The sequence below is a fragment of the Cloeon dipterum genome, chromosome 3, assembly GCF_949628265.1.
Source record: "Cloeon dipterum chromosome 3, ieCloDipt1.1, whole genome shotgun sequence".
Classification (NCBI taxonomy): domain Eukaryota; kingdom Metazoa; phylum Arthropoda; class Insecta; order Ephemeroptera; family Baetidae; genus Cloeon; species Cloeon dipterum.
This window is the reverse complement of record NC_088788.1, coordinates 8,093,354-8,111,302: the sequence shown is the minus strand read 5'-3', so window position 1 is coordinate 8,111,302 and position 17,949 is coordinate 8,093,354. Positions and strand designations below refer to the sequence as shown.

The following is a 17,949-nucleotide window of genomic DNA, read 5'->3' as shown; positions in this document are numbered from 1 at the left end:
AAAGGAAATCAGCTTTAAGTTTGACTTTGTTAGGTTGGTACCATATCTCCTTCGGAAAGAATCGGGTTTTCTCGAGTGGGGGACCTCCTTCCTCTTTATTCTTTAGATTGGCCACTTTTGGCGCAATATTGAAAGGCCGTGTGGTGACGGAAATTCCTTTCCTAGTTTCCTGCCACCATTGCCAGGCAACGAGGAAAATAGAATTAAAATTCTAATAAATGCAAGGGTGACGGGGGTAATGAGACGGTTAAAGCGTTCATATCATGACTTTTTATTGATGTGATGGTAACAAGCAACATTGTCATGTCAATAGTTCATTCTTTTTATTTATTTTTTTGTGACGTTGCAGCACCACCGTTCGTAATTTTCATTAATCCTTTTCACGTCGTACAGATAAGCTTTTCCGAACCTTCGAAAACAAATCTGAGCCAATAAGAATAATTGAGAGATAATTAATTGTAATTAATAGAGTAAATTTTCGCGTAGAATATCCCTTAATTGTTCGTGTTAAGTGTGTGTTGTGTGTGTGTGTGATTCGTTTAAAAAGTGACTCTTGCAACATGATTAAAATTTACTTTGATAAAAACCAACCCTGTTGGGTCATTGGATGGGTCGTATTTTTTATTTTCACTTGCGGAGCACCTCCTCCCAAATCAATTTCCATTTTTATTCATTATTAGCCTGGGCCAGGACCAGTATTAGAATGCATGTGTGTGTTTTTTGTTTCAATAATTTTTCGTGTGTGTGTGTGTGTGTGAGTGTGGTGAGTAGGTTTTTTGGTTGTTTGTTTGTTGGAGTGAAAAATAATTAACAATTGGCAGCGGCGGCAGCAAACACTACATACAATGTTCTCCGTTTTTTCTGTCTTTCTTCGCGTTATTTTACATTTACACTATGTACAAAAAACAACCTATCTTCGTTGCAACGAAGAATGCACGTCAATCATTTTTATGTATAATAATAATTTACAATGACAGCCACCATCCTCTTGAATCAACTATCATCTTTTTTATTTTTGTTTTTATATTCTGCGCGCGTGTCTCGAGTCGAATATTATACAAAAAGTGTTGTGAGGAGATTGTGGAGGGCGGCAGGCGTTTTCAACGTGTCCGGCCCCCGCTCTTCTCTCGTTCGCATCTTTGGACAGAGACTAGTAAGTTTAGTGTCGGTGAATTCGTAATTTAATCGTAATGTGTGTGTTGTGTTGCGTGTGTGTGTTTGTTTATATTATCCTTACTTAACACGAGAGAGAGTTTTTGTTTTGTTGTGCTCCACTTTTGCCGTTTTGTCACTTAAAAAAGACGCGGACTACTCGCTACGCAAGTGTAAGAAGAATTGCACACTCACAGGAACGCACGACATCCAAAGGAAAAAACACCAACAGATTATATCACAAAATTAACAAATCGTCTCACTCTCCAGGTCGAATGGTGGAATGTTTTTAGTTTAGTTTAGTTAAGTTCTCGAAAAAACCAGCGGGTCCCGTGAAAAAGCACTCGCACCGCAGTCTATAATCAATTAGAAATAAATAAATAAATAAATAAATACTCATCAAGGAATGCCGAGGCAGGGAACGAAGCTCTATCTAACTAAAACGACTTGCTTGCTTTTTGCTCCGAAGGCAAGAGTATAACAACAGCTGCTGCCCCGTAGAAAACGCTCGTTTAACCGTAATTATTATTTGATTTGAGAATCATGCCTCTATAATTTGAGAATAGTACACGGCGACACGCTGCTAAATTCTTTCTTTCTTTCTTTCGTTCTTTCTTTCTTCCTTACGTTCTCTCTTTCGCTCGTTAATCTTAAGAAGCCATCAGCCAACGTAAACTGGATGGAATTGTAGCATTCGGACAGGATTTGTTCTTAGGCATTGCTCGCATTGTGTGTGACGTCTAGTGCTTTTGATTGCCTTGCAGCTCTGTTTTAAAACACCTGGCCGGCCCGCCGCAGCCGCCCCAGCCCCGCCAAACTCGCTCTCCACGCGGAAAACGGCCACATCAGGAGTAAATCGTTTCAGGATATTTAACGGGGGCAATCGAAACAGGAGAATAATTATTGGTATTATGTTGGTCAACGGGAATGAATTATTTTGCGAGACAGGGACAAATGTGTGGGAACAGCATCATTCTGATGAAAATTGTTATTTTTAACGCTTCCGAATTTATGGAATTCCTTCTGGTTTGTCGAAAAATAGGAAAAATAATCATAGTGCTAATATGTCAACACAGATTGGCTCTCTTTTAGAGGATTCTGATTAGTTGGTGAATGATGTGATGCTTTGTTCATGATATAAACAAGGCTTTCTGACAAATTAGCCAACAGATTATTGGTGTTTAAGCCAGAGAAAGGTATGACATAATATTTCGTTTTATGGTGTTTGACGAAATAATTAATTTTTTACATAAAAATCATCTTGTCTTTACTTTGTGCAACACTCAAAACAGTTATTGCTCAATTATTTGTAAGAAGTAGAATCGAAACGAAAATTCAAGGCAATGAAAAGTTCATCCACCAGTTGCGTAAATTCTTAGTGTTTAAAGTCGCCAACAGATGGCGCCACCGAAGACTTTCTATCTTTAGGCACTTTCGCTGCGATTTCTGACTCAGTCCTACGATTGTGCATTCTTCACTTAATATGTTTTCATTTGACGTGCTAAAAAACAAAATCGGTGAAGCTAATCGCGGAAGAATCGTGAAAAACTATTTTTAGAAATAAAAAATCTTTTCTGACGTTTCTACACGATTTGCTAGATGATTTTTGTTTACAGCACGTATTAAGAAATAATTCTTTTTGCAGACTGCATGTAGCAGGATAGGATACAGTCGTAAATCATAGCGGAAGTTCATTAAAATCAAAAGAAACCACTGGCACCATCTATTGGTGGATTTGTACACCAAAGTGGATCCAACCAAAGCCACTTTTAAGGTGATCTGTTTGGGCTGAAAATGATTCCGAGCACTGAGATAAAGTTTTGCTCAAGATAAAATTGAATTAAAATATACTAAAACATAAATTTTAGACAATATTATCATTTCCAGCATATTTATCAATAAAGATCACCGTTCTGAACTTAAATTTTGACACTTCTCGGTCGCATTATCGCAGAAACGCTGAACAAACTGATAACTCAGAAAACGAGTGAATGATGCAGGCAACAAAGAAAATCTAGGGCCAATTTTCCTCGACAAAAGCGGAAATTTTAAAGTTAGACCAATCATGGCCATTTAGCCGCGACGGTCTCGAAGGTGGCGGTTCAGAGAGGCGTTGGGCGCCGGCCGTCGTCGTCCCTACATACATTGTGCTGTGCAGACCCTTGATTGGTGGCAGCCAAAAAAGCTTGTTCTCGACTTAGTGTGTGTGTGTGTGTATGTATGTGTGTGTGTGTCGGTGTGTGTAGAGTGTGTTGACCAGAAGGAGGAAACGATAAATGCAGGGGGACCGCGCACCACGGGAACGCACGGTGAGCCTCTTTTCCAACCAAAAAAATTCTCTTCGTCTGAGTGGCGTGTGTGTGTTGTGTGTCAGGGGGCGGCGGGGGGCAGGGCAGGCAGGCAGGGGGCTGGGGGGCACGGGCGGCGGCCGCCTTAGCTGCTGGTGGAGGCCATCGGCGAGACGGGCGAGATGGGGCTGCGGCTAGAGTCCCTCATGCACCCGTTCAGGGTCACCAGCACTTTGCGCGAGCCGGCGTGGTTGCGGTGCTCACACAGCCAGATGCCCTGCCAGGTGCCCAGGTTCAGCTTGCCGTCCGTTATCGGGATGGTCAGCGAGGAACCCAGGAAGCATGCCTTTACGTGGGCCGGCTTTGGAAATAGTTTGAATTTAGGCCTCGGTTTTTAAAGAATTAAGCGAATGGCACGTACCATGTCGTCGGGACCCTCACAAGAATGGCGATACGGCATTCCCTGTGGACGGAAAAAGGGTTATTTAAGTGGATTGATTAAGTGTGTTGAGACTACAATAGGCAGTCAGTTTTAAAAATGGGCAATAATTGAAAGAGGACCTGTTTAGAGTTGCAATGCAATTCCTGCTAATTTTCTCAAAATTTACAGCGCTTGACCATACTTCCTGAGCAGATTTTGATTCCTCTAGTTGAGATCTATCCAACGGTGTGCGACACTCTTTTGGCGAATCTCTTAATTGTGAATTAAAATCAGATTTCAGGTAGGGAGACAGTTCTCACCATTTGAAATTCATGCTGACTTAGCAGCCATTTTTCTCTAAAATTTACAGCTCTACCTGAAGTAATTTCGACTTTATCTGAATCCTTAGGGATAAGTTTATGCATTGGCAACAAGGGTTCTCCTGAATTTTGCAGTATCAACCCTCCTAGGTGTCATAGACTCACCTCAGGCACTATCTTATTCAGCATCATCTCCATGTCGTCCCTGCAAGCAAACAAATATTGTAAGAAATTCGGACGGATCGCGAGGCGGAAGGCACGCACCTGACATCAGGGTCCCAACTCTCGTTGAGTGCCAGGCTTGCGGAGGTGTGCAGGACTGCGGGAAAAAAAGAACGAGACGATCAGCGGGCGGGCGGGTTTATTCGCCGATTTCCAACTCACTTTGTACATGGAAGAGTCCGACGGAGAACTGGCAGAGCTCGGGGATGGGCTTGAGGATCTCGTCGGTGACCAGGTGGACACCGCGGTGCTGCGGGCGCAGGTTGATTTTGCGCTGCAGCCACGCCGAGCCCATTTGGATGTCCCTGTTGGACGAAGCCATGTTGGCGTGACCCGAAGACCGACTCAGGATGCGGCCGTTTTTGTCCCTCTCGTCGACGCTAAGACCGCTGTCGGCCGCCGCTGAGCATGTCTGGAAACACGGCCGCGCTACGCACGCATTTTCGGCCCGGCGGCCGCGAGATTCAGTCCGAAAACAGGCCACCAAACCCACACAAGCAGCCCGACTCGGCTCTCGCTGCCAGCTTCGCCGCCAGATGGCTCCACCGGCGCTGCCGTAAAATAACAAAAGCGGCGCGAAAAGCTGGGCAGCGCCACCGCGCGCCTCCCGGCTCACCCAGCGAGGGGGCAGCACCGGCCAATCGCGAGCCGGCTCGCCGCGTTCGCGCCAATCACCGAGCGGCGCTGACCCGCGGCGGGAAGTCTGCGCTGCGGCCTACTTCTCCCTCGAATCGACTGCTGCCGCGCCGAATGGGCGAATTTTGGCGGAGCCGCGTGGAAAGTGTCGCCCTGTCGCTGGTCAGGGAGTTCCTGGCCACCAAGGTAGGGCGCCCCACCGCCAAGGCAAACACGCGCCAAACGGCCCAATGGCCAATCTTCCACGTGCGCGAATGCGGCAAAAATTGCTGCCGTGTGAGAGTGTGTGTGTGTTGATGCAGTGCAGATAATCAATTCCCTCTCTCTCTCTCTCTCTCTTCTCGCTCTCTTTCCAAATGTACGCGAGAGAAAGAGAGAGAGAGAGAGAGAGAGAGAGAAAGCACACAATACACTTCTTGCGGTGTGACAAAAATAAATCATCAGAGGCCGCGAAACAATAAAAACTAAACGCGGCGATTACACTTGAAAGGGGTCTTTTAACCTGCCGACCTGTGTGTATTGATCAAACAACCGCGCGCGCGATGAAAACACAGCAGCATCTTTGGCACACTTGCCGAAATTGGATTAAAGCGCGCGTCCCCGCATGCAGCATGTATGAAATATTCATCAATTATAGCGTCAAGTGTTCTCCACGTGAATAAGGCTTCTCTTGCGGATTTGTCAGCAAAAAAAAATGTTTATTGGCACACGACCAAATTCATCTCGGGAATAATTTGCAGGGCTTTCATGGCGTGCTGCTGACGATGGACGTGGAGGTGCCGCGCGGCCCGCACTCCATCAACAGCAGACACTCGCTGGCGGCGGCCGTCGGCCTCCGGAGGCGGCCCCCCAAAGGAGACGGAAGCATTCTCGAGGCGTTGCTCAAAAAATCGCTGCCGCCAGTGGAAGAAAGCGGCGCGAATCACGAGCCACGCACCGACGACTCGCCGGCAAAAGTAGCAGCAGCGCCGCCGGAATCGTTTTTCCAGGCGGACGAGGATCAGATGGTTGTTAGCGAGTCGAATAGCTCCTCTGAAAATCAACCAGAAACCGATGCGAATCTGGATTTAGCGGATTTAACCGAGGAAGGGCCAATTGTTGAGACTGATGTTGTTGTTTCCAATTTATTAGACGCACAGGTTGTTGCATTCATATTGAAATCTTTGAATAAGAGTAGGAATTTTACTTTCTTCCATTTTTTTTTTATTATTTTTATTTTAAACAGCACTGAAATTTTATATTAGACAGCAAGGGCTAGATTCGTGCGACGCGCAGACATGGCGTCCGGTAGAGTATGGCGCGAAAATACAGTCACGTGAAAATGCGCGAAAAGAACCAAGTTTTCGTCAACATTGTGATATAATTTGCATTACTTGTCCTAAATTGTGTCTTTTGGATCGTAAAAACAAACTCTTGACACTCGTACGGCAATCCAAAGAGAGCTTTTTGTTTCCCAGATTCAGACGCCATCTTGGATCTGCGCAGTGCGAACCAATTTTATCGCACATCTGGCCCCCGCTGGAAAATTCAGCATTTCTTTTTACATTTTTGTGCATAAGTTAAAAAATTGTTAATTAATTTCCCTTTTATATTTAATTAAAAAAAATCTATTTCGAGACCAATTTTAAATTTCAATTTTAAATCCTCCGTAGGAAGAATCGATTGAAGCCGCAGAAATAAACTGTGATACGAATAGTGCTGCGCCCGCAGCTGACGATTCGTCGCGGACAAAGCAACTGTCAAACGCACCCTCGCCAAATAAAATACTAATATCTTCCGCGTGCCGAACGCAACTGCCAATAAATAAAACGAGATTCGTCCCCCGTGCTCCGCCTGCTGTTGCTGGCCCGAAAAATGATGAAAAACCCGTCGAGGAATTTATCGAAGAAGCCATTCCGATGGCACCTGTGACAGAAAACAACCTGGGAACGCGCCCTTTGACCCTTCCCTCGGCCATGGAGCTGAAGAGCGTGCTCCTTGGCACCCCTGAGGGGCAGTTCTTCAAAGATTGGCGGGAAAGCGAGCTTTTCGTCTCTGCAGATAAATTCCGAGACGCTACTGAGGTTGATTTTTTTAATTATTGATAAAAAATATAGATTAAACTGTCTATAGAGTGGAATCAGTGGTGTATTGGCGGTGTTGCAAGGGTTCGTGGCCAAGGAAATGACCTTCTGCAGGGTGGCAGACGAGGAAGAAGCCTTTGTTACCGCCGTTGCTCAAATTCTCTGGCAGAGTGGACAGAATGCGCATGCCTGCCTTGCAATGTAACGAGAATAAATTACTAAAAAAATCAGTAGGATGCGAAAAAAATCGCTCCTGTTGTTAATACAAAAATTTTATTTCTATATTGCATATTAAAAAAACATACACACAGCTATTAACGTTTCTATTTTTCTAAACTCTTGTACACTCTAATTTTAAAATTAATGCCCTTTTAATTTTATACTTAAACTCTTATAATTCAAATTAATTTCTTTAACACTTTTAAAAATTCACGTAAAACTTCATCAACACTTATTTCTAGTTGCAGTCTGTAAAACCTTTAGATTAGAAGAGTTTTTTAATTAATTTAAAGTAGAAATCCTCCCTAAAATCAATGTTAAAAAAAATTAAATTTAATGCGTGAAATACTTTGTTCCTTGAAACATTACAGAAAAATATTATTTTGTAACAATAGATTAATTAAATAAAACTCATCTTTTTTCTCTCAGAGCAAATTTTCCCCGATTTTTTTTAAATTTTATTAGCTGCGGCGAGGAGGAGCGTTTGGTGGGCTGCGGCCGCTACCGGCGGGACGGACTGACCGAGGCGATGCTGGTTCTGCATTTGGGATCAGCCGACGAGACGCGGGCGGCCGTGCAGCGCCACGCCGACCAGCTGAGAGCCCCTGGCGGCCTGCTCCTTCTGGTCGCCTCGCTCGTTCTCTCCAAGGGCCTGTCAGTCCAATTTTAAGAAAGACAAATTAAATAAAAAATGAAATCAAATTTTAGGGACGAGTTTAGGGGGCGGGCGCCGCTGCTGAGCAAGGCCAACGTGTGCCTGGTAAATCTCACGCTGACCGGCAGGCTGGACATGCGCGAGGCCAAGCAGCGGGCACAGGTTGGACTCCTCTCCCTCGCGGAACACTACGGACACCTCAAGGTCAGCAATTTAAATTCAGAAATAATTAAAAAAATCGGAAAAAACTTTGGATTTGGAGCAAAAGACTTTTTGGCTCATTTTAAGGAAATAAATCGAAAAAAATATTACCAATTTTATATTTGCGGTGTAAGAGACATTTTTGCACATTTTAAGAAAACGATATCTATTTTTCTGGTGGTCAAGGTCAGAGGTCATATCTGGGACCATTTTCTAAGCATTTTTCTTAGACTTTTTGCCCCATAAATTTTGTAAATCTGAAATATTCCCCTTATAAAGAAGTTTCAGGAACTTGTGTGAAAATTACCAAGTGGTGTTTGCAGTCTCGTTTTCGAGAAATTCTAAATTGAATCTTGAAAATCCCGAATATTTCTTTTTTAAATAATTTAACATCCAAATCTCGGGTTTTAAATGTCAGAATTGAAAAAAACGTAACTCTGTTAGACTCGTGTTGACCTCCCCTGATGGACAAAAGAGTTAAAGGGGTGCTCAGCCTCCCCCTTCATCCCTTACTAAAATTTAACAAGCAAAAGATTTCTCCCAGAGCGTAAAATATATTTTAAACTGTCCGAAATTCGTTTCAATATTATTCCACCCCTATATATATCGTTTTCGGGATTTTAAGGGTTTTAATTTATTGAGTTACGAAGTCTAGTTTTAAGTCTATGAATTTTAATATCATAAATAATTTAAATAATTCCTGTTTCGTCTTTACTTGATAATTTTTTCCTTTCTCAGCATAATCAATACCCCTTTTCAATGATAATTTTCGAGGGGATGATTCTTACTTAGCGGGGTGGCGTGAGTGGCCGCGTGCGTTCTGGTCTGCTGCTCATGCATAATTCACGTGGTTGCAGGTGCCGTCGTGCCTGAAAACGCCGCGGTGGCCCGTTTGGGTGGTGGAATTGGGGCCAGATAAGTATTCCGTGATTTTATCGACGAATGCCAAGCTGGTGGCCGACTGGAGGGCCGAGCTCGCCTTCCGACTCCAGATCTATGACGCCGACGGCATCAAAAACGCCGCAATCAGTACGAAAATATTTTTTCTTAGTGTATGTATTTTTGATGTACAGAAATTGAATTTTTAAAAGCGACTGGTGGGGAACTCAACGAGGAGGAAGAGAAGGCTGCGTCGTACCTGGAGATGACCATCAGGACCAAGTGGAGTGGGGCTCAAATCCAATGGATTCCAAAATGAATGCTGAATTGAAATTGAAACTGCCGAATTTACTACTTTTGCACTACCTTATAATTGTAATTCGTCCTGGTCCCGGCAAAATTGCGTAACTTTCAACAACCAAACGCGAATTTCCTTGTTGCAAGAAAAGGTCAACAATCAATTCGACAATGAAAATTTGGGTGTTTGTTGAACGTTGCGCAATTTTGCCGCGACCAGGACGAATTATTGATCTTTAGTCGATTAAAAAAGAAGTTTATTGACTCACGTGAATTTCAGTCGTTTTTATTTATTTAAATTCTCCAAATACATGAAACATTCGATCAATATGAATAATTCTTGATATTTGAAAAAATGGTATTACATTTTGTTAATAAAACTGGGTGTAGTCTCGTCTTTTCTTTTGAATTCAAGATTTTTTCCCATTAAGGGTATCATTGTTGATGAAATCAGAATTAAAACCGGAAAAATCATTCCATCTCTTACCAAAATACTGAAATTCTTATTAAGGGAATGAAATTTTTACAGGGAGAAGTTTTATGTCATTAAAAGTTTTTTAAAATAAATAATTTTTAAGATTTAAAAAAAATGCCATCCGCGCAACGTAGAAACCTAACAGTGAAAATTATCCAAATAGTTGATAGCTGGTCAATTTATTAGTTGTGCTTTAAACTCTTCTTGAAATTCCGTGATTCTTTTGCTACAAATTCAAGCCTATTTAAATTTTTGAAAAATAAAAAATAAATAACAATAAAAAATAAAAAAAGCGCAGCCTTTTTACGCCATCTTTTTTCAAACACACTGAAACAAAAATGTAATGAATAACATTTTAACAAAACACTATAATAATAAAAGTGTCCAAAGCAACTCCTCCGGATTTGTCAATTGCATAAAAAACAGTATACAGTTCATGCGATGACGGTTTCTGTGAGATTGGTGTCGTCTCTCGGCATGCCGGAGCGTTTGCGCATCCGGAGGGTGACGAGGGCCGCGTCGACGAGGTCCGCCAGCCGGTGCGAGAGGGTGCGCTGCGTGGGCAGGTCGTCGACGGTCATGCCGGCCAGCAGGTCACTGGCCTTGCGGTAGGTGGCGGAGCGGGCAGCCGAGCCCGCCGACCCGATGGACAGGGCCGTTTCCGAGTGCGCCACGCTCTCCGAGTCCGACTTGAACTCGGCGCGCACGCGGTCCAGCGCCCGCTTCAGGTCCATCTCGTCCATGTCCGAGTTCTGGATCAGACGCAAATGCCGACGGAACTTGCGGGCGATCTTCTTCCGCACGTAGTCCGCCTCGATCTCCTCCTTGGTCCGCGGAATGCGGAAACGCACGCAGCAGCACAATACGAAAACTGCAAAAATGAAATTTATAATGGTGCAAATAAAAAACTGAAAATTAGAAACGAGGTTTCACGTTATTTTTTAATAGCGGCAAGAATATTTGATTTATCAGCGGGGGCCAGATGTGCGATAAAATTGGTTCGCACTGCGCAGATCCAAGATGGCGTCTGAATGTGGGAAACAAAAAGCTCTCTTTGGATTGCCGTACGAATGTCAAGAGTTTGTTTTTACGATCCAAAAGACACAATTCGTACAAGTAATGAAAATTATACGTCACAATATTGACCAAAAATTGATTATTTTCGCGCATTTTCACGTGACCGTTTTTTCGCGCCATACTCCACCGGATGCCATATCTGCACGTCGCACGAATCTGGTCCCCGCTGGTTCAAATAAAAATAATTAAATATTTTTAATAACGGCGGTTACGGCGCAAGAATATTGTTTGTTTAACTATAAATTTTACAGCTTTTCTCTAAAATTAGAATACAATTAAAAAAGAGTGGTTATGACATTTTTTAACATTTGTTTTACTATCAAAAGCTTGATTAATTTTTTAGATCAATAATTTTGGCGTTTACCGAGAAATAATCAAATTAATTAAAGCCAAAAAACATAATTAAAACTCACCAATGGCGGCGATTGCGGCGGTGGTGCCAGTGATGAGCTGCCAAATCTTGAATCCGGCGACGGCAGGCATTTCCAGCCACTTTGCCGTCTCATCTTCCGCCGCCGTCGTCACCTTATTATTCCATCAACAATAAAATAAATTATTGTTTTTCCAAACAAACACTATAATAAACTCACATCGGGCGTGGAGGACGCAGTGGCCGTGCTGCAAATCCGCGGCGCCATCCTTTTCGTCCGCTTGGAAAAACAGAACTGTGTGCAAAGGGAAAATGCAGTTTTGTGTTTTGCAACCACACCCTGCCACAGAGCACTTGTTGGTCACGCGATGCAGGGTGTGGTTGCAGCGCTCATCATCGCGGGGCTGAAAAAGATTTACGCTGATTTCATTCCGTGTTTCGCCCCTGCAAATGAAGAAAAATATGCGGAAATTGAGTGTTATACTGAATTTCTTGTTTTCTCAGACGTGTTGTTATAAAGACAAAATATAACTCCTTAGCTGTTGAAAATGTTTAATTTTAATTTATGAGTAAGGAGCAAAACTTCCCGAAATGTTTTAAGGAATATAAAATTTTAACCCTCTTTTACAAAATTGAAAAGTGATATGATTTTTATCTAGAGATCGTTAATATTTTTTATTTTTTTAAATATTAATGAATTTTATTATATTTTAGCTGTTTTCGGAAAAATATAAAAAAACAGTCCAATTATGCTACATTACAATCTACATTTTAAAAAATTCTCATTCAGAAATTGTTGGTTTAATTTTCTTACGAATTTTCTAGTATATTTCATTAAAAATTCTGGTGGAAATGTGATCCTATTATACTTTAATGTTGACTATTTGTCAGTTTTTAAATAAAAATCGTTGAATCTGGATCAAATTTCTCCTGTTTGTTTTTTGTCGTTCGCCTATAATCTCTATGCTCAATCGGCGCATATTATAGCCTGTGACAAAGGCAGCGGCGGCGGCGGCGCTGTGTGCGCCTCGCGCTGATAATTTCGCGTGTTTTTGCTCAAAAGAAAGAAAGAAAGAAAGCAATGAGCGAAAAAACGAGGCGTCGTGTCTGCGTTGGTGCGGAAATTCTATGCGGGCGGCGAAAGTGTTGCTGCTTTGGTATAAAAGCCGCTGCCGCCTCCACGCCTGGCATCAATCAAGCTCAAAATGCAGTCCAAAAAGGTTCGTTGCATCCATATATTTCGTCCTTCGGCAGATTGGATCGTATTTTATATCATTTTGCAGATTCTCGTGGCGTTCGCAGCACTGGCCGTGGTGGCGATTGCCGCTCAGGGACTCGCCGAGGGAGAATTCGACGACGCCCAGCAACAACACGTGAGTGTAAATTTGGTAAATTTTAATTCAAGCCTAAAAAGAAAGTTGTTTTTTTTTAAATAAAATACAAAAATTATTTCTTCGTAATCTTAAAGTCGAGTTTATTCAAAAATTTACAAATCGCACAAATTTTTGCCTAAATTCCACAACAAACCCACTTCCGAAGCTCACATCGGAATCAATAATTTCAACATTATTTGTTTTTTAATACAGGAGGGCAGTGGTCGTTACGCGAGGGCGGCATACCACCACGAGGGAGGCAGCGGGGGCGGCGGCGGTGGCAGTGGAGGCGGCTCACCCAACGGCGGCCACGGCGACGAAGTCGAATACGGCGCGCACACGGGAGAAAAGGGGGCGTTCGAATGGCACGCCCACTACCCCGTCGGACACCACTAAGGCGACCCAAAAATCTACTCTGATCTCATTTTAACATTTACACCCATCTGTTTGATTCGAATTGACAATAAAATGGTTTTTCTTTTCCTAACCTCAGTTTTTCATTTCGATAATATATTTCAAAAGAACACACGCTCAACCCCCGCTCTCAGACTGGAGGTCTGATCGATTTATTTACATTTGGTGAGACGGTTAATATATTCAGAAGGCACCAAAACACAGAGCTGCAATGTGATTTCATTCTGGCCATTTTGGTACAAAAAATTTGACTTCCAGTCTGAAAAGGGGGACCCAGTGGTTGAATTTATGGTTTTTGTATAAAAATATGACGCTTTTTGATTTGAACAGCGACAGAAATGCACGAGAAATTTCACAATGAATGGCCAAAAACCCTCAAACAAAATCGAGAAACCCCGCACACACTAAACCCGTCTCGGACCGGAGTCAGTGATTGCTCGATAACAGGATCTCTCCTTACGACGTATTGAATTTTAAGCTGCTAATTCTGCCATTAGGGGTGCTAATAGTAATTTCCAAACTCCAGTCCGAGAAGGGGGTGTGTGTGTAAGATATTTATTTACAATGCAGTTGGTGCATTTTCGCAGAGAAATTATTTATTTATAATACGTATCACAAATAATTTGAGTTAAGCTACATACACAACGTGTGGTGAATGATCAGGTAATAATAATTATATGTACTTCCCTGTGGAAAAGACTACGCGGTAAATGGTATGTATACAAAAATAGCAGCGGCAGCAGCAAAAAGGAGAATTCTTAAAAAAAAATTCAGTTCTTCTCTGGCGCGGCCGTGGTGGTTGGTGGATTGGGCGACAGCACCGGTGGCTTTTGGCAGGCGTGCCAGTGGTCCCGCTGCGCCTTCCAGCACGACGCCAGCTCCATCTTGCACTCCTGTCGGTTGGCCAGCTCGTGCAGCTTCTGCAGACTCGTGTAGACGCCGACGGCGCTGATCAGACCGAAGTCGAACAGTGAAGACATGTGCACCACGAAGTTGCGGTACAGGTTCTTCGCCAGCACCTCCTCGCCTTTCGCCTCGATGAACATCTCCACCGCCAGGGGGATCTGACAGTCGCCAACATAACTGAAAATTTGGGAGCAAAAAGGGGAAAATGTTAAATGAAATTAAGGATAATCTCGCTGCTAAACAAAATCAGAAATTGTTTTTTCAGCGCTAAATGTTTCATACTGGAATTGCAGATTTACAAAAGGGGTGTGTGTTTGTCCTCATTAAAATTCCCCAGTTGATAGTAGCGTCAAAACTGCCAATATTCGGAAAACTGATAAAATTTCCAGTTTTTTCCTACTGAGCAAATTTTTCTCCAATTTACTATTTACGCAAAAAATTTGTATGGACGCTGACCAATCACCAGTTTTCTCAGAAATTTGATTTAACTGTACATGATTCTTAGAACCTAATCTGTATTTGTTGTGTGTTAAATGATTTTGAGGGGAAATTCACTATCAATCTACGATTTTTTTTTTTAAATGAAATGGCTACATGACTCACCCATGCTTCATGACGTGCAGATTCCACATCTTCATAAGCTCTTTTTCGCCTTCATTGACGTCGGTAAATTCGTCAATCATCATCATGGTCTTTTTCTGCAGCCAAGGAGGGTCATTTTCGCCTTCAGAGTCTTCGTCCATCTCCTTGGGGAAGATAGGCAGGCAGGTCGTTGTGTGATGGTAAAGTCTGTTCATAAAAAGGATTTTTTTTAAAAAATATAATTACAAAATTAACGCGGAATAATGACCTGTTGTGTCCTGTTGTGTAAGAACGTTGATTTTCAAAGTCTGGGTCATCAGGCTCAAGGAATTCGGCCATACTGGGCGTGGGACGCTTGGGCCTGCAGACCAGCACGTTTGTGATGCACGTGCGGCGCACCGGCCCATCGCGGCTGAACGCCAGACCTGGCGGCTGCGCGATCATGTCGATCGCGTTGCCAGCGTACGACCCGTCAAAGCACTCATTGATGCAAATGTCAATCCGGGCCACATCCGGCAACGGCTGCAGAAAACAAAAATACAGATATAGAAAATTTAATTACAGGAGCAAACACCTAAAATTATTTATGACTATTTTTGAAGACATGGACACATAAAAAAGACTCAAGCATTTCGTCAAATTTTAACTTGATTTGTTTAATTTTATATTATTATATTAATAACTGTAATAAACTAGATATATGTAACAAAAATATTGTAAATTTGACGTTTGTGCCGCAAAAATTTGGCCGATCATCACCCCGCACGCTTTAATAATCCTCTGCATCGCGCGCATTTAAGTTAGCTCTAGGAGAGGTTTACCATATGGAGCGAACTTTACTCCTATCAACTGACTCATGCGATCGGCCAAATATCCGCGGCAGGAACAAATTTTGTTATTGAATGGATCCTTTAAAGACCCCCTGACATGTAAGATTGCCACCATTTTAATTTAATAAAACCATTTTTGTTGGTTAGAATCTCAGAAAAATGTTTCTTCAAAATTTAGTTAAAGATTTACTATGATTCATTCCATTGTTGAATCAAAATGGCGTCAATCGTTCATATCAGGGGGGTCGTTAACCTGTAAGGAAACACAAAGAATGGAATAATGGCAATTACTGACCACATATGTGAAGCAGAAACGGGGATGATTCAATTTAAGGTGCTTGAGAAGCGCGTAAAGGTTGCCGCAGTGCAGCGAGCACCACGGACAGTGGAGATCGTCGCACGCCTCTGTCTGCTGGCGGCTGTTGTTATTGTACAGGAACTGGTACACGATGTGCATCTTCTGCGCCTCCTTTTTCTTCGCTACCACGTTGTTTTGTCCATCTGCTCCACAGAAAAATAAGTCAATTAATATTACAAAAATAGGATCTAAATTACTAATATTATACCTGCGGAGGGCGTGCTGTTCTCCTTGTCGGTGGTGCTCTCTGAGGGCGAAGCCTCGAGCATGCGGGGCCGCTCGACCATGCCACTGCTTGGCTCACTCGCCCAATTTAAACGGAATTTGATCACTGGCCCCGTACGGAAGAGCTCCAACTGACCAGAGCCCTGAAATAATTAAAGATGAATAGGTAAGTTCCTTTGAGATTGCGCTTAACAACGCCATTTTGGATTTAAGACCATTATTTCAAATAAGTTAATTGTTGTACCTTGTTTAGCTCGACAGGAACCTCCATGGCCTTGTCCCAGGTGTTGACCCTGCCCTTTGGAATCCGGACAGGCGCCTCGAGCTTCTTCAGGGACAGCTCGTAGTCGCCGGCCACCAGATTGCAGTGGTTGTTCTTGTCGAACAACAGCAACTCGGCTGTGTACACGTTTGCATCTTCGCGTCGCCGCCTCTTTGCAGCTGGCTCTGCACAATACAACATTCAGATTAACAATTGTCCAATTCGGCATGAGTCCTTTAAGTATTTCAAGGAATTCGCAGACACGAAAAATCAAAGATGGAGGATTGTACAGGGCCTTTAAAGGACCTCCCCAGTCCCCATAGCCGCCATTTTAAATTATGAATTGTTGCGGTTGCAAATTTCTTATTTTTCATTCATATCACCATAAAGACTCTATAGAAAACATTATTATTTTAGTTGCAGGATCCTTTAAAATCAATATTTATCGTTCGGCCGCTGTCATACCTGCGTTTTCTGTGTCATTGTTTGGCTGGGGCATGTCGAGGGCCTTAAGCATCAGGTTGAACGACTTTACCATGTTGCTACTGGCTCTGGTAAACGACTCTGTGGGGATGGAGACAGTTGGGGCCTGCGGGGGCGGGTGCTCCTCGCTAGGGTTTAAAGGCACCTGACTCTCGCCCAACACCACCTGCCAAATTGATCAAAATGCAAAGTGTTTAATAAAAAAATCAATCAAGCATTGACAAAAGAGTTTAATTACAGTAAGGGAAGCATTGCTACAAACTGTAATTAATGGACACCATTTGTAATTAAACAAATTTATACCCTCCTTCGTAACTAACTTGAGATTGGTATCTCAAAAATCAATTACAAAATTACCGTAATTCGATCACCAAACACATAAAAAAACAAAAGACCTGGAGTCCGGGCGAGGTGACATCCTTCCTCTTCTTGTGGCAGACCTTGTGCAGGATGGTTTCGAGTTTGATTAGCTCGGGGGCGGCCGGGGCGGAGGCGGCGTTGTTCTCGTCCTGCTGGTCGGGCGTGCGGAAGCAGCGGGCGGGCTCGAGTTTCTTGTCGTACACCCCGAGGAAGGTGATGGTCATGAAATCGGCCATCGGGGCGGCCTCCTTCTTCTTCCTGGCCACGACCTGCGCCAGGATGCCGTTCACCTTGAACTCCTTGCGCGCCTTGTGCGTCCGGGACATGCGCGACCGCATGTACGACAGCGTCCGCGGCAGGAAGATGGGCTGTGAAAGCGAATTTTAAATTCGGACGGTTGGACACCCCGCACGCACTCACCGACAGCTGGCTGCGCGTCTTCAGGAACCGGTAGATCTGCGTGGGCTCTGCGAATTCGTGTGAAAACAGACGCGAGTGTTAAGAGGGAAAGAAAAAAGGCGACTCGCACTCACTCTCGAAAGCCTGCAGGAAAAGCTCGTGGTTCATCTGGTCCATCTGCACGCTCTTGGCCGCGCTATCGCTGTCCTTGTCCCGCTTCTTCGGAGGCATGGTGGCTCGACTTGATGCGAAACTAAACTCAAAACAAGACGGCGACAAGACGAGACGGCTGGCTGGATGGATGGTCGCCCCGTCTGTAATTCAGCGACGCCAGCGCCGGCGGGAAGCGACGGCTACGCACCCAAACCAGCCAGCAAAAAAAGCCAGCAGACGCAGCGTGACGTCACTAACGGCGCGAATCATTCTTGCAAATCTTCGGAATAATTCGACAAATTAATTCTTGGAGGATTTCGATAGAATTC

At 43.5% G+C, this 17,949-nt stretch overlaps 5 protein-coding genes across 5 annotated transcripts; 2 read left to right on the top strand and 3 right to left on the bottom strand.

Annotated features, from left to right (window-relative positions):
- Positions 1-255: 255 nt before the first annotated feature.
- LOC135939279 (UPF0047 protein YjbQ) lies at positions 256-4,725 on the bottom strand. The gene is made up of 5 exons (XM_065483574.1): positions 4,566-4,725; positions 4,446-4,500; positions 4,347-4,386; positions 3,862-3,903; positions 256-3,801 (listed from the first exon to the last, which is right to left on the bottom strand). The coding sequence occupies exons 1-5, from the start codon at positions 4,723-4,725 to the stop codon at positions 3,586-3,588; spliced, it is 513 nt and encodes a 170-aa protein (XP_065339646.1). The 3' UTR covers positions 256-3,585.
- Positions 4,726-4,811: 86 nt separating this feature from the next.
- LOC135939278 (probable ubiquitin carboxyl-terminal hydrolase MINDY-4) lies at positions 4,812-9,579 on the top strand. The gene is made up of 8 exons (XM_065483573.1): positions 4,812-5,225; positions 5,780-6,178; positions 6,692-7,102; positions 7,152-7,303; positions 7,787-7,975; positions 8,030-8,180; positions 9,035-9,206; positions 9,269-9,579. The coding sequence occupies exons 1-8, from the start codon at positions 4,812-4,814 to the stop codon at positions 9,373-9,375; spliced, it is 1,995 nt and encodes a 664-aa protein (XP_065339645.1). The 3' UTR covers positions 9,376-9,579.
- A 138-nt stretch (positions 9,580-9,717) lies between these two features.
- LOC135939939 (uncharacterized) lies at positions 9,718-11,669 on the bottom strand. Its single transcript, XM_065484558.1, has 3 exons — positions 11,496-11,669; positions 11,319-11,430; positions 9,718-10,699 (listed from the first exon to the last, which is right to left on the bottom strand). The coding sequence occupies exons 1-3, from the start codon at positions 11,541-11,543 to the stop codon at positions 10,263-10,265; spliced, it is 597 nt and encodes a 198-aa protein (XP_065340630.1). The 5' UTR covers positions 11,544-11,669; the 3' UTR covers positions 9,718-10,262.
- A 693-nt stretch (positions 11,670-12,362) lies between these two features.
- Positions 12,363-13,135, top strand: LOC135939619 (zinc finger protein ZIC 2-B-like). Its single transcript, XM_065484089.1, has 3 exons — positions 12,363-12,495; positions 12,559-12,648; positions 12,862-13,135. Exons 1-3 carry the CDS (start codon positions 12,481-12,483, stop codon positions 13,042-13,044), a joined length of 288 nt encoding a protein of 95 aa, XP_065340161.1. The 5' UTR covers positions 12,363-12,480; the 3' UTR covers positions 13,045-13,135.
- Positions 12,722-17,848, bottom strand: Su(z)12 (Polycomb protein Su(z)12). The gene is made up of 10 exons (XM_065484088.1): positions 17,602-17,848; positions 17,489-17,535; positions 17,104-17,436; positions 16,691-16,874; positions 16,208-16,410; positions 15,947-16,106; positions 15,676-15,881; positions 14,819-15,072; positions 14,572-14,757; positions 12,722-14,145 (listed from the first exon to the last, which is right to left on the bottom strand). Exons 1-10 carry the CDS (start codon positions 17,696-17,698, stop codon positions 13,833-13,835), a joined length of 1,983 nt encoding a protein of 660 aa, XP_065340160.1. The 5' UTR covers positions 17,699-17,848; the 3' UTR covers positions 12,722-13,832.
- Between the last annotated feature and the right edge of the window lie 101 nt (positions 17,849-17,949).

What these genes read in the sequence shown, in the direction of transcription:
- LOC135939279 (XM_065483574.1), bottom strand. Translation starts at nt 4,725, where the DNA reads ATGGCTTCGTCCAACAGGGACATCCAAATGGGCTCGGCGTGGCTGCAG. An exon ending in CGGACTCTTCCATGTACAAA is followed by an intron (nt 4,501 to 4,565) that starts GTGAGTTGGAAA and finishes TTTTTCCCGCAG; the next exon opens with TCCTGCACACCTCCGCAAGC. An exon ending in AGTTGGGACCCTGATGTCAG is followed by an intron (nt 4,387 to 4,445) that starts GTGCGTGCCTTC and finishes GTTTGCTTGCAG; the next exon opens with GGACGACATGGAGATGATGC.
- LOC135939939 (XM_065484558.1), bottom strand. Translation starts at nt 11,543, where the DNA reads ATGGCGCCGCGGATTTGCAGCACGGCCACTGCGTCCTCCACGCCCGAT. An exon ending in CTGCGTCCTCCACGCCCGAT is followed by an intron (nt 11,431 to 11,495) that starts GTGAGTTTATTA and finishes TGGAATAATAAG; the next exon opens with GTGACGACGGCGGCGGAAGA. An exon ending in CGCCGCAATCGCCGCCATTG is followed by an intron (nt 10,700 to 11,318) that starts GTGAGTTTTAAT and finishes TCATTTTTGCAG; the next exon opens with TTTTCGTATTGTGCTGCTGC.
- LOC135939278 (XM_065483573.1), top strand. Translation starts at nt 4,812, where the DNA reads ATGTCTGGAAACACGGCCGCGCTACGCACGCATTTTCGGCCCGGCGGC. An exon ending in AACACTACGGACACCTCAAG is followed by an intron (nt 8,181 to 9,034) that starts GTCAGCAATTTA and finishes ACGTGGTTGCAG; the next exon opens with GTGCCGTCGTGCCTGAAAAC. An exon ending in CATCAAAAACGCCGCAATCA is followed by an intron (nt 9,207 to 9,268) that starts GTACGAAAATAT and finishes AATTTTTAAAAG; the next exon opens with CGACTGGTGGGGAACTCAAC.
- LOC135939619 (XM_065484089.1), top strand. An exon ending in ACGACGCCCAGCAACAACAC is followed by an intron (nt 12,649 to 12,861) that starts GTGAGTGTAAAT and finishes TTTTTAATACAG; the next exon opens with GAGGGCAGTGGTCGTTACGC.